The sequence below is a fragment of the Lentinula edodes genome (genome assembly GCF_021015755.1).
Source record: "Lentinula edodes strain Le(Bin) 0899 ss11 chromosome Unknown C8R40scaffold_7, whole genome shotgun sequence".
Lineage (NCBI taxonomy): Eukaryota > Fungi > Basidiomycota > Agaricomycetes > Agaricales > Omphalotaceae > Lentinula > Lentinula edodes.
Window position 1 is genome coordinate 1,029,724 of NW_025764313.1, and position 17,485 is coordinate 1,047,208.

Below are 17,485 nucleotides of genomic sequence, written 5' to 3' on the forward strand. Positions count from 1 at the left end.
AATGAAGCTCTCAAAATAAGCTATAACCCGGTCACTTTTAATCTTTACATTCAAAACCTTTGGCTCTACTGGCATATGGCTTCTTGTATCCATTTTACTATCCCAAAACATCGTTAGGTTGTTACACATTATCATTTGGAATATCTTCCCATTTCTAGAACACTTATACGCCATATCATATATTTTCACTGACTGTACATATCCACTATGACTTCATTATTTTATTCATCTGCATTCATGGTACGAGCTGATGATCATATATCTATATAATTTAGGTATATATGTACCATCCTTGTTAGCAGGGTCTGCTATATCGTTTCATTTATTGCAGGCCATATTAATTGACTAGTACAGGACTTTACTCAATGTTTAGTCTGCATCGAGTAAGATGTCGCCCCGGAGTGGCTTTTTACCCCAAACTTCTGATGTTTTGGTTGTTTCAACAATGCCATATACTCTGTCTATTGAAGCATGGAGAAATAAACTGTGACAGTTCACTGCCCACACAGATTTATGTTAGTAAAGAGCTATATAGAGATTCAAACCTATCAACGAAGTCTATGCTGACGACAAAGGCCTGTGCCAAACTCTCCAGGGTCAAACTTTGATAACTAGAAGCTGGGCGTGTGCAAGGGTATGCATTTCACGCACGTGGGGGCCTGCGTGGGGAGACAGATGGGAAGGAAGGAGGATTTTTTGTTCTACATGAGCTGCAATGACAACATTTGTCCTTCGTATGCCTTTATAATCCTCCTTGATTGCCTTGAGAGCAGATTCACGAGCTTCATTGTGCAAGCAGCTCAATGAAAGATCCGAAAGGGAGAAGAGGTTCTGAGCAGCTGAAAGATTGGGCATTGGTATCATAAACTGAAAATCGGGTTTGCGACGCGATGCGATGGAGGTGAGGAAGCAATTCGTTCCCATCAAATCAAATCATAGGGGTCAAACAACTTTGCTCATTGGACACGTTTTGACTCTTGACGCTCATGAGCAACTACAGCAGCCTGCTGTATTTAGAAAGCTAACCAAGCATCTGCCTTATTTTCCTTGGTATACTGTAAGCCTTACCGGTCATTATTTACTTTGCTTACCTACCTTTCTTTAGAACTAACGTTGAATCGCGATTTCTGCCAGAGATGCGAAGAAAAGTTGTAACACATCCGTAATATGGCTCCAAGGCGTGAGACTTTGACTGCAAATATATTGAGCCCTCAGGATATTACTACGACCTCCAGCGGCCAACCTACAGCCCCGTTAGGTTTTCCTCATTCCACTTCACCTTCGAATTGATTCACGAACTTTCTCTCGAAACCGGCAAGATGGTTTGGCAGGAGTGCATCCAATCCAAAGATCAGCACCGTTGCTGCCGCTTCAGAACCCAGAACGAGCAGTTCTTTGGGAAGAAAACACAAGATATCATGTTCTACTGACCCTAGGCCGATTCTGGACTCACATAGTGCTGCTCTGGGGGCTAGGTGAGCTTTCACATCTCATTTTTGCTTCTTGTAGATACTGAATGGCCTTTAGATCCGTAATGGAACTGACCTCACGAAATCCGAATTCTCTAGACCTTTCATCCATCGGTTTCAATTCCAGTCAGCCCTCCAGTCCTTCCAGTCCACTTCGGTCAACATATGGACTCGGTGACCTCCGAGCAATCTCTCGACGAGCATGGTCGAAATCAGCAGATGATCTTAGCAAGCTTTCGGCGGATGTTTCTCCTGCTATGGAGGAAAAGATTGCCCAATATCGCAATCGGAGTAATAGCAATACTAGTCCATTATCTCCAGGCGGTCCTCCTTCGGCTCCGCCTTTCTTCGAACGCAGTTTAAGCCATGGTACTGGCGTACAGCCGTTTCCATCACTGCCGAGAATCAATACACCATCTTCAGCTACTCCAACAGTGTCCATCTCAATATCAGCACCTGTCATTGACGAAGCTGCACACAAGCCTGCTCCATCGCCCACCCACGTCCACACACGCTCATATTCATTTACGCCCAAGCTCGCGTCCAAGCTTTCCGCGCCTCGTTTCATGCCTCCCAGTCCCAAGCGGAAGGGTTCCGCAGGTTCAGAGATGGAAGGAACGTCAACACCACCTGTCCCTACACGGGGCGCTTTTCCTTTCAGCTCTAGTAGTCGAACTCTTCTTCCCGACTCATCTTCTTCCTCGAGCACTTCGCAGCCAGTTCATCGATCTACTACTCTTCTAGCTCCACCCAATATCGTTGAACCTTTCAACGAGTCCTCAGAGTCCAGCTCACCCAAACGGGCCTCCCAAATCGTATACCATAGCGGCTTCATCAACAAGTTTGCCGACGGTACCGCAAGTCCGCACCAACTTGGAACAGCGAAGGCGTGGAAGCCCTTCAAACTGGAGCTCAAGGGGTCCAAATTGTATTTCTATAAACCTCCGTCTGATAGGGCAGCAGCAATTAAAGAGCTATTTCCTACAGAGCTAGTACCTGTTAATCAGCAGGATGAGGACGAAATTGGTAACATTGGAGGAGTAGAGGGCGAGCTTGAAGATGATCCTTTTGCGTCTGCGACGGCCACGAATACCCGAATGGATATGCGGCCGACGAGACAGGAAAATTCCATTGCGCAGAGGAAAAAAAGAGCGTTCTGGGGTCGACGAACTCATCCCGATTTGTCAAAGGATGCCGAGGGGATAATTGAGAAGGGAACATTTGAGGCACTGACACATGAGGCCGTCTTTGGCACTACTTTCTTCGGACTAGTGGAAGGGGAGGTCACCGCCGCGGAAATTAGCAGTGGAATTGGGAAGGCTAAGATAGGATCGATGGAGCAATGGAAAGATTTCGCGGCTTCCATCCTTCTCTGCATGCCTCACTTGGTGGATCAGACGAAGTTCGAAACGGAGCTGATGAGGTGTTGCGAGTTTCTCGTCAGCGGCGCGGAAGAGGAGAAAAAATCGGCAGAGAAGCAAAGAGTGGTGTGGTTAGCAGCAGAGTATCTTCGATACCACGGGCGGCCACTAGAATTCCCTGATTGGCCAGAATGGAAAGCGGAAATTGCTCCTGAAGCTATCACCGTCCCACCCCCAGCCATGCCTCTACCAAGGTCGACGTCCACACAAGCCTTATACAACCCCACCCCCGTTGCGTCTCCGAATATAGGCATGTTCTCGCCGAGACCGGGAGAGAGCAGTAACATGTCATTAGTGAATGCCTTAATTGAGAACGGACGCGAAGCTACTGCCACGCCTCAGCCAGGATCCGGCAACTCTTACTTCGACCCGACCACGCCTGGGGCTCTTTCTCTTTCGACACCGTTTGGCACACCTTCAAGCCCCACTGTCAACAGGACTCCCTGGGCTTCCGCACTTGATCGTGAAGGCCTATCAAGAGATGTACTTCTCCTGATTGACCCCAACACCATAGCACGCAGTCTGACTGTCTTTCATCTCGCTGTTTTACAACAACTACCGGAAAATCTCACAGCTAACTTTGTACTTGGGCCGGAAGGATCGGAATCGCACCCGTGGTCGACGCAACAACCATTATCATCATTATCTGCCACTTCTTTATTCGGTTCAGACGACCATCCTCATTGGCTTACAAAACTGCTATTGGTGCAAATCCTTGGGGCAGATACTTCAACAGGTTACGCTACCCTACGGGGCGCTCAATTATCTTCACCGAGCCGAAGATCTGAAGACCGGGGACCTACGTCCCGTACGCATTCGCGTTCGGAAGTCATATCAGCCTGGATCAAGATTGGCGAGCTTTGTCGACTGAACGGGGATGAGTGCTCGTGGAGAGCTATCCTTCACGCAATATGTGCTGCTCCTGTCGCTCGACTGGAAAAGGCTTGGAAGCGTGTTAATCCAGTGGCAATAGCAACTGTGGAATCTTGGGTTCAACCTGTCAAGGATGGCGATCCCGTAAACGGAATTAGGGAACCTAGAATAACGCCTTGGGGAGGAAATATGAGGAGTATAATTAGGGAGCATTTGTCACAAGCTTCGGTACCGGGACCGACTGGTGACGTTCTGATGTTGGCGACGCTGGATAGGGTGCGCATGTTATTCGAGGGCTTTCGAACCTCAGTCTCTTTATGTCCAAGAAAGACAACAATTTTGGAGGAGGGAAGTAACGAAGAAGTCCAAAAGCTCGTTTCATATTGGAAGGACATTGTCGCTGACGGCGGGGCCTCTAGTGGCCTAGGAATAAAGTTTCACAGGTATGCAATAAGCACACACAGCACTTTAGATTGTGAATTGACTAGTCACTAAGGGTTGAGCAGTTCATCTCGTTATCGCTTGCAGCTGAACCTCGACGGAAAGGGCTATATGAACCTTTCTATTGGGCTAAGTCTAATGGTCAGCCTTTTTCAACTGCACCACTCCTTCCACTCCTTTTTCCAGAGCCTCTACCTACCATTACCTTACTTGACCGATCACAATTCTTTCGCGGGCGCGTGGATAGCGACTCTAACGACTTTCAGCATCTCCGCGCTGTTGACGGACATTTGCGACCTGAGGGCCGAACATCGGTACCTGCCAGTGACGGTGCTTTCGGTATTTTGAACCAAGGAGGAATGACAATTCCAGTCCATGATGGGGACCTTCTGTTGGTGGTACAAAACCCTATCACTGACTCTTCCTCTACGGGCTCTCGACCCTCATCTCTCGTGAGGTCTCGACCTCCAAGTTCTGACATCGACCCTTCGTCTTTACTAGATGGTAAATCTGATAAACCTATCGGTCGGACGCCCTCCATCCGAGTCAAGCCTGGGTCCTCCGCTAATCTAGAGAGAAAGAGTAGCGTCGCTCGTCGTAGCTCGCTCCCATCATTGTCGCAGCGTCAGCCTTTAACGCTGGCTGAAAATTCTTCGGAACCTCCCTTACGGGTTCTCGTTCAGGCGGGCACGTTGGATCGTCTTGTTGATGTTCTCGTTCATGGACTTCATAATGTTTCGGTATCTGTCGCGGATGACAATGGTGAAATGTCATTGCGGGTCGGAATGACACGAGAACTGTTGCTGGACCACAAAGAATTTACCAGAGTGTGGTGGAATGTTTTTCGTAGTTTTGTGACGCCACTTATATTTTTCGAGGTGTGTCCTTTGCGTTTAAACAAATAGTGCGTTATGCTCACATATCCCTCTAGCTGTTGCGCAAAATTTACATCAAAAGCCAGCCGGCAGGGTCACCTCCGTTACCTGATCAATATCTTGCTGCCATATCATCGAAATCACAGGTTCTCGACGCCATGAAACTCTGGTTGACGAAGGGTGGCGGAGCTCAAGATGTATTGGATGACTCTCAGCTCCTTCAAGCACTTCGAGCCTTTTTTGCCAGTTCTAGTGATCACATCATTCATTCTTCCGCCGCCACCTTCGAGAACCCAAGCTTGGGATAACATGACCGAATCACGGCAAGCCCTTGAACAACTTCTGCTATCTCAGACAATGAGGCCATCGACTTCTCCAACCCAAACTGTTTCTCGAAACGCGGTAACCACGACCGAGTCTCGCGTACGGAACTTAAGCACTAGATAGCCTCCGGATATGGATCGCATGAGCCCCAAGGAGTTTGTTGACAATATCGACGGGATGGCATTTGCGGCCTTCAACAATGTAACAGAAGAAGTAAGCATTCTTAGTACCATTCCCCTGCCTTGCCACCAATCAACTGGTGATCTTTTTCTTTTAGGACCTTTACATCACATCCGACCTCTGGAGGTGCAAGGTACTGATCGAACTGGATGGTTCCCACCGCGAGAGGCGTCGTCACTGGATGAGTATATCGAGATACAAACTATTCACAGCCATATTCAGGACGTAGAGCCATCCTCTCTCATATCCGAACTTTCACCTGAAAGCTTGTACCGTCTTCTTCCCCCTGGTATTCGAAGCTGCATTCGAGCACACTCAATCATACGGAAATGGCTGATTTCGAAAATTGTCGCTCCCCGTATAGGTCTCCGCGCACGTCAAATGCGAATAGAGTTTTTACTGCAAGTCATTGAAGTCGCTCGGCTGCGTAATGCGGAGAGTTCTTCACCCAATTCTGTCTATGAGCAGCCCTGTGTTCGGTCTTTCGTAGAAGCAGCGGTGACATCCGCCATCCTGAGTCCTGAATGCAGAATGCACCACCGAGCATGGCAGAATGTTTCTGCTAGTCAATGTTGCAATTACGACACAATTTCTCAGCTGCTTGCACGACCCAAAACTCAATCTGTCGCATCTAGAGATCCCTTAACTGTGGACATGGGCTGGCTGATAGAGCGGATTCTGGACGTTATTGCCATGCCCGATCTTGTTGAATCTCATAATGAAGAAGGGCAAAATCTCGTTAACTTTGATAAACGCCGGTCAGTCTGGTTTTCAGTCTTTCAATTCTTCTGCTGAGCTGTCGGTAATGATTCAGTAATCTCTGCAACTTCATATCCAACGCACCGTCACTGCTCTCGCAAAGGCTTGCTCATCGGAATGATATCAACAGACGAGGCTTCGAATGTCTCAACAACATTGAACGCGAAATTTTCTCCATTCAATCTGATATCCGCGGAATCAAGGATGAGGCATATCGGGAGGGCGCTGCTGCGAACGCTCCCGGGACACCGTCAAAAAAGATTTCGTGGCCCTTTCAAAGACTTGTCGCTATTCAGATGGACAAACATCGGCGGGACAAGAACTTGCGAGCACATCTACAGAAAGAGAAGACGCAGGAACAATTTCGTAATGAAAAACGAGAAGAGCAATTGGACAAAGCGATGAAGGGAGGACGAAGACCGACTTCGGTTGCACAGAAGCAGCATCGCAATAAGAAAAGCATGTCGTCGCTTTTCAGTTTTATGCGACTCATTTCCAGTGCATTCGGTGTCGATAATTCTCATTCCCCTGTCCTAAGGAGAACCGCCTCTGAGCTTGAATTTACTCCTTCCGGAAAGCCAACATTAGTTGTGAACCTCATGGATTCCAGCGTTAACCATTTCATCAACAACGAACGTTCTTTCACCTTTAGGCTCGATACTGAGGACGGCGGTCATTATCTTCTTCGGGGATAAGCGGTGGAATCTTGACCCGCTTTCTTTGTGTGCTGTTCGATTGGAAGTCTCCACTCAGGACGATTACCAAAAGGCCTTTAGAGCAAAGACTTTTCGTGCCAGTGCTCAACTTGATCCCTTCCAAGCACTCACATGGGCGATGCTAGAGCTGCAAGCTGATTGCTTGGCGAAGGTACGCTGAATGCGGACATACCCCCTACTCGTCTAACTGTGCTCTCGTATTGTAGCTTTATCAACACTTCGAATCCAACCCCGTGTCGTCAACCCAACCGCAATCAACACAATCGAGCAAACGCCCTCGTCTACTCGAGAACCCTGTGACATCCCTGCTAAAATCTGTGCAGCAACCTCCCATGCGCATCTACAATTTACAAATACTCTTGTTCTTCATTGACCGACATTGGAATACTCCACGTGAATCTATGCAATCAGATATCATTCGCACTCTTCTGGATCATGTAACCAATGATGACGGGACTGTGCAGAGCTGGGCTTTCGTATGCCTTGCTGCTCTAGCATCTGCGGATTGCGATAATGCTGCCAGTCTTCTCTCTTCTCAAACACTCTCCACCTCTGCCGTTCCTCCAACTACCATCCAGACGAGATACATGACGAGTGTCTCTACCCGAGGTGCTTCCACTTGGGATTCTGTATGGACACATGCGATTCGCCGTACTAATTCACAGAATATCGCCGGTGGCGTCGGCGTCCCGTTTGTCCGTTGGTTTGGGACCGAATGGTACCTTCTCTCGAGGACCTTTTCAATTTCTGTAATAGGAAGTATGTCGTGCCGCTTGCCACACCGCGAGTATCTTGCTCGTTTACGCTAACACTGGCTCTGCCCGACAATCGCTCGTCAGATCTTCCCTTACCTCTCATCGCGTTCTTTCCGAAATCGAAACTCTTGCGAAGGATCTAGATGTTCAAGGTCCCGTTGCCCCTTTCGATTCCGTTTGCACGTTTCTTTCGCTTTGCCTGAAAGTCGCAAATCAGGACGTTCGCCTGTACCGTATGCAGCTCGAAGAAAAGGTTTTAACTTGGCTGATGCCAAGCTACCCTCTGTCAAGTTTGATGGTAGTTGCCCAGAGTCTGCATCCCCCAACGAATCTTCGGACTTGAGAAATGCCACTTTCATGGCGCCCATCCCCGCCGAAACGGACCTCGTGCAGCCGCAGTCCAGAGAACGTAAAATCTCGGTGTTCTTCCTAAAATGCCTCGAATCAGCTCTATCACCATGGCAGGAAGGTTCAGACAATACCATAGTCCTTAGGGCTCCTGCGGCCAAGAGGGCTTTAGATATTGCTGTGGTCGGCCTGTCTTTTGAGTTCGTCCTTGTTCTGAACGGTATACAGAGCAATAGACGTGTCATACAGGCAGCTTGCAAGTTAATCACCTTGATTGCCAAATTACTTGATCAGTCTCAGTGGAGTATAGAGGAAAAAGGCGCCGTCCTTCTCTCATTGGAACCTTTAGTCTGCCTTGACGCCGAAACTTACGATGTTGCTTCTTGGACTGTATTACTGCCACCGACCCGAGGTACCGGGATCCGTTCTCAGACTCTGAAATCTCTCCTGTCAAATGATGACAGGCGGCAGAAAACGTTGCGATTGGAAAGAACGAAGCATCTCAAAACATTATGGGGGAACCCTGACGTGAGGGGCGTTATTCAACCGTTATGTTATCTAATCATTTCATCCAGGTACAAGCCACCTTTAGTGGCATCTCAGAAGTCTTCAAAGACATTCTTAGAGTCGTGATGGGCCAGCCTTCGAAATTGCCCGCTGACGCCATGGTTGTTGATGACAGCTTTAGTACTGCTGGTCGCAGTCCATCGCAATCATTGGGAGCCACATTGGGTACCGCCGCTCAGATTTCGGCAACCCGCCAAGTTGCAGGCATCTCTATCCTGTTTTTATCTGTCGGTCCTCTTTTGCAGCAAAGCAAGTGCTGTCGAAGCGGGACATAACCAAGTGGATCGATACTCTTGCCAGGGTCTCAAAAATAGTGGCAAAACGGCGGCTCACTTACATCGGGAATTCTCCCAAGCCTCAGATCGCGGACCATATTCACAACCAACCCGTCACCGCTACCAGGGATCCTAAAGCAGGTAAGAGTGGTTTCTTTCTGGTGCTATCGTTGCTCATTGGCGATCACCTCAGTGTTTGGTGTAGAACTGAACTTCTTGCTGGAGCGAGAGTACGGTGGTAGTCCAGTACCTCCAAGGACCATACCGTTTGTCGTTGAACCATCCTTGGCTCAGGTGGAAGCCCGAGGTATGATGGAAATTGGGATCTGCTAGTATTTTCATGTCTTACATCAATATCATCTGGAGCAGTTAACCAATCGAACGGTACAAGTTCCAAAATTGCTTGCCTTCAAGAAGCTTTCAAACAATCGTAACTCGGGGAGGAAGTGAATATGGAGGAAATCAGGGACCACCGAGAGAGATTTGATATTCGTATATCCTAGGTCTAACTAAAGTCCACAATTCTAATGGGAGTCCAACGTTCCCTTTGTACTTGGGAGGAGCATAGGTTTGGCGTAATGTTTACTAATGCGGATTCTGGAGTAAGGGCGCTCGGCAAATTCCTTGAAAAGTTGCGGGCAGGGTACAATTTCCTCGGATCTTTCCGAGAACTTGTACCGGTGGGAGTTTTGTGGAATCGTTGTTTTCTTACCGTCATGAACCGTCGAAAAGTCTTAGGCTTAAAGCGTTACGCCAAAACTATTGGCAATGGCCTGCTTTCTAAACTCAGATCTGCTGGTCCTCGGGTGAACCCAGCCTCTCCTTCTTCGTACCAGCCTTCGATCCTATCCGATCCTCCCCCTTTTTCAATTCCCCCTGGGTGCATTAAGGATGGTAAAAAACTCGATTTCCCCAGTACTCGAGACCCGTATCTTCCTGCAATATATGAAGTAAAATCCCATCCTCGGATCCCCAAAGATTTAAATCAGAACGTCATCAAACGGATTCTCATCGTACCTTGGCCTAAGGGCGACGCCCAATTCCTCAAATTCTACTTTAACCATGCAGAAACTAGAATCAATATTCCTGGTGGACGGAATTCAAGTATTCCTGCCCTTGGTATGCTCCATGGCCTTTGCCTCCTAGTCTTATCTGATCATTTGTTAGGGTGGGGGAAACTCGAAGTTGGCGACATAGTCTTTACCCGGGATGTTGCGGGGTCTGGAGATGGCATGGATGATATGTTTGAGGTATATGTTGGAGAGATGTACGTGAAGTACATGCCTCTGGTTCATCTTACCTATGCTTATCAACCTTTATAGAGATGAAGAGAGTGAAGAGGGGAAGTTAATCAAGAATCTTCGAGATGAAACGCTTGGTCCTGAAGCCGAACGTTGCACAAATGGCTGTACTGCATTTGAGAAATGCAGTAAACGTGCCAATCCTGTGGGCGGTTCAGGCCACTGCTACAGCTGCGGCATAAGTCACCAAAAGCCCAGGAACTTGGTAACGCCTTCTGTTGGGGGCAAGATACGGGGAAGTCTCAGCACTGAAGAGGAGGAGCATATCCAAATGCGGCGCAATCTTGTGACGGTTTGTCGATTATCTATTCTCACAATGCAATACCAATGTTGGTTACCAATTAGACAACCATTAAACTTGCCGTGAATATGTTCCGACGTATACTACCAACAGAATACAAAATTCTAGAAGATGCCTGCGAGCTCAATAATGTACCGCGGATTGGCACGGATGACAATGCTCTCTATCAGGGCTTACAGCTTAATGTTTCGCAACCTGTACATGGTGATGGACTAAGTACGTTGTTGCGTATGATACTCAAACTAACTACCTCATGCAATTGATTGTGCAGTTATCAACTGCATCAAGGCTCTTGCCTTTTTTGGTGGCAAACACTTTGACCGACACGACTCTGCAGGTGGTTGGACTACGATGTTTGCTTATCCCGATATACCAACGGGAGAAGGATGGGAGGGAGGGAGATTTCATCTGGTCGAGTTTGGGCTATACGTCGAACTTGATAAAATCAAATCTATAACATTTTCAGGGCTTCGTCTTCATGGTGGTACGCCTCCATTAGCGCCTGTTGGAGTTCCGATTCCTCCTTCCGCCTACCGATGGGTAGTTGTACTTTATCCTCAAGGTGCTATTCTTGATGGCCGAGTAACAATGAATATTGCTGCGGGTCCCAACGGAGTGCCAATCCAGTTGACGCCAGAAATGACAAATGCAACTGTCCATGTACCATCAACTGAAGAGTATGTTTTTTCCCTGGCTATAAGTTATCAGACTCTTACTTGTACTGTTCTAGCACTGACGGGTTGATGGCTGAAGAGGATGAGGAAGAGTATGCTCTAACTTAAATGAATCATCTATTACACTTATAAGTCTTAGGCCAGATTTGCTTCATGCTTCGCCCAAAGAGCTAAACTTCCTAGATGATGGAAAAGTTATCATGACTCCTCAAGCTGAAATAGATTTTCTCGCCCGAGCTTTCTTCCTGCACACATTATATCATCAGAGGCAGATCATGGGTGGAAATGTATTGAAATATGATCATTATCGTCAAGGCTGGTCTATGCAGCGGGATGGTATAACATTCTCTGCTGGTCCTTGGTCTTTGGCACCAGATGGTCTTGAGCTAACTAACCATGCTGGTATGATGACGACTATCACTTGAGCTTAGAATCTTAACATCCTTCACAGATTCCTCACCCCGTCAAGCTGCCAGAGAACGGTGGTATCAACACTGTAACAAGAGGCTTGAAGCGATATCCTCTACTTTCCGTAACTTCAAAGCTCCTCCCATCCGTAAGCAAATTGACTTTTGGTGCAATTCTCTGCTTCTCTATCTATAACAAACAGGAATACCGGTGCCTCAAACTTTTAAAAAACGGTCTCGGACAGCACGCGCAGCTGCTGCACAAGCTGCTGCTCACAAGCGAAAGGTAGTATATCAGCTGAAGGCCCGATCAAAGAACCGAAAATCGAAATCGAAATCAACAGTTTGTATGTTTTTATGGTTCAACTACGTTGCCATTGACTCATTTAACTCCTATTTTCCAGCTGAAATTATACATGCTGCTCAAAAAGCTCCGCAAGCTATTGAATTCAATCAGGAAGTGGCCATACAAAACTTGAATAAAACAAAACGAGATCTAAATGTGAACGATAAGGGACAACGGAGAAGTAAACGGCTCAAGGAAAACTGCGATAATGGTATGAGTCAGAAAATAAATTCGACTGAAGGAGTCTAATCGATAGGCGTTGCAGCAATAGCTCAGGAATGCCAAGTAGCCGAAGAAGAGCAGGAGGAGGACCAGGTATACGAACTTCGAAATATTATATCACACCGCATTTGCACTAAGGCTGTAAGTACTTACATGTTCTTCTGAATTATTCCTAATGCTCGATCTTCAAGTGCTGTAACTACGAATACTATGTTGAGTGGGCTGACAAGAAACCTGGAACAAAAGAATGGATACACGAAAGCCAGATTGAGTAAGTATAAATTATTCATAAGCTAAGTTTTTCTGATTTAAATCTTCAGTATGGGAGATATGTACACCGCTTATCGGCTTAATGCATTCACGCAAACGGTAGATGGTAAGCTCAACCAAACATTGATATGCGGGGTTATTGCTCATCATCTTTTTCTTGATAGTAAATATGGGTTCAATTGGTGGGACTTACGCATACTATATGTATCTGGGATCTGTAATCTAACATCTCCATAGATGACAATGAGCAGCCTCGTAACAATCGCAACGGCGAACCGCCAAATGAAGAGAATCGTTCAAGCGGTAACCAAATTTTGTTCTCTTGAGCACAAATGGTTCTCATTATCATTTCCCAGATCCCTCGCCTTTTCATACTAAAGCACTGGCAAGCCATCTTGTTCCATTCCTCTTCAATGACTACTAAAGTGGTATATAGCCATTCCATTCCTGATGCAACTCTCAAAAGAATCCTTAACTTACACAATTCAGCTTTTCAATGAGGGCCTATCGAGTATGAATGCAACGCAGGGCCCAAGTATTCAAGACTTATTTTTGAAGATCAATCGCTTTCATGTTGCACTCGAACGTTCTCCTCTCGACTCCAGAACAATGAAAGCGGCAGTAGATGTTTGGCCCTCAATTAATTTACTCCTCGAAAACTCCAAGATATATGATGCAGGTGCCCACATATTACACTATACCATTATGCTTTCACACTATCGACTTTACACTTGGGTTTCGGAGTCCATTGAACATGTACTTGATCATCCCTCGTCACACTGGTGGTACCGTCTTATCAAGACCGTCGGAGAGGTAGTGGAAAGTGGGAATCGTGGCATGTTTTACTTTAACTCATCGGATTTCCTACCTACGATTGAACCCCCAAGAACTTATTTGTGGAACTTCCATGGAAGGCAACATGATCAGCGCAGCGCTAATAGCCTTCTTAGTTCGCGCATTATCTTTCACTGGCTTGGCTTGCCAATAGAATCTGATGACAAACACAATGTGCAGTCGTTGTTCCTGAAGAGCCTCATGGACTCTAGTGCTACTGCGAGCATTTTATTGCTTGACGAGGTCTGGCTGCATATAGCACTCCTCGTAACCTCTGTAGCGCTCACTCAAAACGAGGGTATCCTTCAAAAACTGCCATGAAGAAAACTTGGCCAAATGTTTCTTGACCATCCAATTTTAGGCCGTCATCGTTCTTTGGAGATTCAACAGCTTATTGATTTGCTCCAAGCTGCTCATCGCCGAATCATGGGTCTTCCGACCTCCCTTAATTCCCCATCTTCGGCAATATTTGCAGAATCACCTTCCACTCCTCCTCTTCTTCCTCCACATACAACTTCAAACGATAACATCTCATATCGGATTTCTCCAATCGCATCCTTAACGTCTGTTCGAGAAAATAATCGCGTCATTTTCTTTCGCGATTGGCTCCTCGAAATCGCCGAGGCTTATATGCAGTTTCCACCGCTATCTATGGACCAACTCAAGCTAGAGCAGCGTAGGATCCTTGAAAATTCAGATTCATCTTGTCCATTCCGGGAGCTTGCATCCTCTCGGAAGCAGGTCTCAGGTCCAAATGGATTATTCGCACATCACTCCCGCGAAGGCACGTTCAGCGCATTACTCTTCCGCGGCGTACTCTTCAATACAGAAGCTTTACAAGAAACTGGACATACTGGGTTTTTTGAGTCCCTTGAAGCCTGGTCCCAGTTTAAAGCTCTTTATGCAGATCGAGGGGAAAATTTATATGCAACCCTTGTGCATACGGTACAACCAGAGGACGGACTTCCTCTAACGATGTAAACTTCTGGATTGGAAGTGAGATACTGGAGGAAAAGCTGCAAGATCCGAATGTCTCATTTACTAGCATCTGGCAATTTATTGTCCATGCTAAGAATGACAAGAAGAACAAACTCTTCCCTTCGTTTGGAGATCTTTCAGCATATCTGCTTACGGTCGACCTTACTTATGCTCATCGCATCCCTTGGCCAAGCTTGGATGAAGTTGCGCATGCCATATACGTTCTCGCTAAAGGTGCCCTGCATGGACTGCAAAAAATGGATCTAGTCCCAACAGATACTTATAGCGAAATCAGGTCAAAGAGGGTTTTAAAAGCTTTGTATAGGTTTCTAGATGAAGATGCGAAGTTCCAAAAAGTCAAACAGACTGTTTATATTTGATCCATTTATGGTGGAACATGCACTATGCAAGATCAGTAAAGATCGAGTATATGAAAGAAGTAAGTTGTAGGATATTTGTAGTATTTTGCTTATGTACTGCATTCTATCGGAATCTGCTGCTAAAACTTGATCTTTTTGTCATTGGTGAAAAGAAATTGAAACGGATTATGCAAGCAAAGGTAGCCCATTCAATATTGCCTCGATAAAGATAAAATGTAGAGCGGTAGGTAGCGAACAATTGAAGAGACAAGATTTTGCTTTAATGCACCTCGACCGTCTCCTCAACCATTTCCTGCGCTGCCGGAATTTCATCCTGCATCAATGGCTTGTCGCATCTAATGGTGAACGAGAGTATACCATTTGACAAGACGGCGATAATGTCGCACAACTAGGAAAGTGTTTGAGCAGCCAGAATAAACTTATTGCCATAGACTTACCTGCGTTTTAGCTGGAATTCGTAGAACGCGATAAAATTCACCATGAGCCCTTTCCATTGTTGCTTGCAACGGTGCTGACATCGTATCATAAGGAGCAGCAATATACCCATGAAATTCTCTGGAACTGCGTTGCAAGTCCACCGGTGGGCTAAGTCTTGGCGGAGCCAGAGAATTCTCATGAATGCACAAGCCAAACTTTCTTGGAACGCGCCAATTAGGAGCCAACGACATTCCCCAAACCACAAGGTTCCGTTCCTTAAATATGGATGAATAGGCGGTGATGACCTTGAGGTGCTGACGTTGCACGCCAGGCAGTTCTACGTCGTAATGTAAGATGTGGCTTTGGCAGTCATATTGGGAGTCAACCCGAGGCATATAGAGGGTAGATGAAAGCTGGCGAACAAAAAGCAAGGTAGAATCAAAGTTGGTCGGGTGTTTCATTTCTTCGGTGAGGGGAGAACGATATTTGGAATTTGGTTTGGGTAGAAGATTAAATACCACAAAAGACACGTGTATATGGAAATAATCCAACGATAAAAAGGTGGTAGGCTCAGATAGCTTATATAAAGTTTGAATTGACAAAAAATGGCAAAAACGCCGACAGAGATTGTGGAGAGGGTCACAAAATCAAAATCAACCGTTTGTTCCACTTTAAACACAAAGATGTAGATGAAATGGTATAAAGTAATGCATAAGCTTCAAACCATATTGTAAGTACCAGCATTATCCAACATCTGCACAAGAAGCCAATGATGAATTGCAACCCGAGGGTTCCCAAGTTCTACGTTTGGATCGTAAGTACTTTTGAGCAGCTTGATTAAATATGAGGCTGGTAGTCTCATCGACCTGGAACAGGTCCGGAATGAGCAGGATCCCATTAAAAGATATAAATCGGAGTCATCAATATCGCTAGGGAGATATAGTACATCGTCATCTTCAACTAGAACGATCTTAAATGGCATAAATATCAGTCGACTTGATTTCAAGATTAGATACTCACTTGCATTGGCTCCCCTTCGAGCAATACCCTGGTAGCACCTGTCACAGCCCAGCACATTAAGCGCATGCGGAATGTTGGAGACCGTAGTCCCGATAAGCAGGTTTTGACCTCGGGACTGAATCTATCCATCATACTGGCCAAAAGCTCCGGACACGGTGCTCCAGTACCGGCAAGAAAATCTTCTATAATGTCTTGAAAAGTCTTCCCAGTAAATTGAGGACCAGCAGCGCTGAGCGCTTGGGCCAGTTCATCCAATGATGGCTGCTTGAGATCACAAGAGATGCTGATGTTTAGAGAAGCAAAATCGCGAATTGTAGACATTTCCGCAGTTCGAATAAATTCTTCAGGTCCCCCAAAGAAGCTGCGCACAATCTGCAAAATAATATTAAACTCTTGATACTAGGCGTACTTCTTAGACTTACATCAACAAGATCGATCCCTGTAGCACAAGGAAGTAAGAACCCCTTAAGAAAAGCAGCAAAATAGGCGTTATCAATGTCTATGGGACCAATGACAACATTATGAAGCATTTCCCATGCAAGCTTGTGGTGACCAGCTTCTGAACGTCCATGCAAGACTGCAAGCTATGGTAGACATTAGTTGAGTACAAATAGAAGATTCTGAGCGTCGCACCTGTATATTGTGATATGAGGCAAAGTGTGAACTGAATTCCGCAATGCTATCCATCGGCCCAATATTCAACCAGCGCTCTAGCATCTCACTGATTGAAGGCAAATAGGAGGAGACCAACTCATGATGAAGGCAGGATATGTTACAATCATTGAGGAGATAAATGAGGAGAAGAGGATTCAAGTGTCCCGGGTAGTGTCCATAATGAGAGCTAATCCAGTTGCAGCCCCAAACAGAACCAGTTCATCATGCTTATTGGATGATATTTGCAGGTCGGCAGATTGGAGCGTCGTGTATTCCCCATAAAGTGGAGTACAAAACTCATGCTCACGTTCCTCAAAAATCGACGGAAGACCTCGGTAATGGCTGATTGTTCAAGACCAGGCCCTGAAGAGATATAATCATCGTGTTCATCGACGCTAGCAATGCAGTAATTCAAATCAGCAGTGTTTTGGCTAAAGGATACAATCTTACCAAACAAAGTGGCGGTTTGGAGATAAAATTCGACTCCAATCTCCACTTTGTACGGAGATTTTCATTTGAGCAATAAATTCTGTTGCCAGTTCTTGTTCATTTGTACCCTTTACCTGAAGGCCAGGACAGACTAATTCTCCACGGTGTACCTCTGCAACAATTTTGAAAATAGCTTGGGTGCGTTCATCGTCAAAGAATACAGGAATGAAATCAAGAGGGACGGGCTGT

At 46.2% G+C, this 17,485-nt stretch overlaps 5 protein-coding genes across 5 annotated transcripts; 3 read left to right on the top strand and 2 right to left on the bottom strand.

Moving 5' to 3' along the window:
- Positions 1-291: 291 nt before the first annotated feature.
- Positions 292-1,192, bottom strand: C8R40DRAFT_1092248 (uncharacterized protein). The gene is made up of 3 exons (XM_046227540.1): positions 1,096-1,192; positions 1,027-1,046; positions 292-976 (listed from the first exon to the last, which is right to left on the bottom strand). Exon 3 carries the CDS (start codon positions 922-924, stop codon positions 598-600), a length of 327 nt encoding a protein of 108 aa, XP_046089475.1. The 5' UTR covers positions 925-976; positions 1,027-1,046; positions 1,096-1,192; the 3' UTR covers positions 292-597.
- On the top strand, positions 1,106-9,336 carry C8R40DRAFT_1092255 (uncharacterized protein; the record flags this gene model as incomplete). The annotated part of the gene is made up of 9 exons (XM_046227541.1): positions 1,106-4,206; positions 4,260-5,082; positions 5,136-5,331; positions 5,378-5,502; positions 5,527-5,616; positions 5,710-6,341; positions 6,398-7,014; positions 8,974-9,144; positions 9,197-9,336. Exons 1-9 carry the CDS (start codon positions 1,517-1,519, stop codon positions 9,334-9,336), a joined length of 5,484 nt encoding a protein of 1,827 aa, XP_046089476.1. The 5' UTR covers positions 1,106-1,516.
- On the top strand, positions 9,263-13,062 carry C8R40DRAFT_836996 (uncharacterized protein). Its single transcript, XM_046236389.1, has 18 exons — positions 9,263-9,310; positions 9,373-10,122; positions 10,171-10,270; positions 10,326-10,596; positions 10,650-10,821; positions 10,877-11,282; positions 11,336-11,371; positions 11,419-11,681; positions 11,731-11,835; positions 11,890-12,033; positions 12,091-12,243; positions 12,298-12,395; positions 12,446-12,525; positions 12,575-12,630; positions 12,689-12,706; positions 12,762-12,827; positions 12,881-12,909; positions 12,961-13,062. Exons 2-18 carry the CDS (start codon positions 9,531-9,533, stop codon positions 12,973-12,975), a joined length of 2,604 nt encoding a protein of 867 aa, XP_046089477.1. The 5' UTR covers positions 9,263-9,310; positions 9,373-9,530; the 3' UTR covers positions 12,976-13,062.
- Positions 13,038-14,716, top strand: C8R40DRAFT_1167825 (uncharacterized protein; the record flags this gene model as incomplete). Its single annotated transcript, XM_046231092.1, has 3 exons — positions 13,038-13,656; positions 13,720-14,335; positions 14,404-14,716. 3 exons carry the CDS (start codon positions 13,038-13,040, stop codon positions 14,714-14,716), a joined length of 1,548 nt encoding a protein of 515 aa, XP_046089478.1.
- A 1,029-nt stretch (positions 14,717-15,745) lies between these two features.
- Positions 15,746-16,988, bottom strand: C8R40DRAFT_837102 (uncharacterized protein). The gene is made up of 4 exons (XM_046236390.1): positions 16,787-16,988; positions 16,576-16,737; positions 16,154-16,525; positions 15,746-16,103 (listed from the first exon to the last, which is right to left on the bottom strand). Exons 1-4 carry the CDS (start codon positions 16,868-16,870, stop codon positions 15,852-15,854), a joined length of 870 nt encoding a protein of 289 aa, XP_046089479.1. The 5' UTR covers positions 16,871-16,988; the 3' UTR covers positions 15,746-15,851.
- Positions 16,989-17,485: the final 497 nt, after the last annotated feature.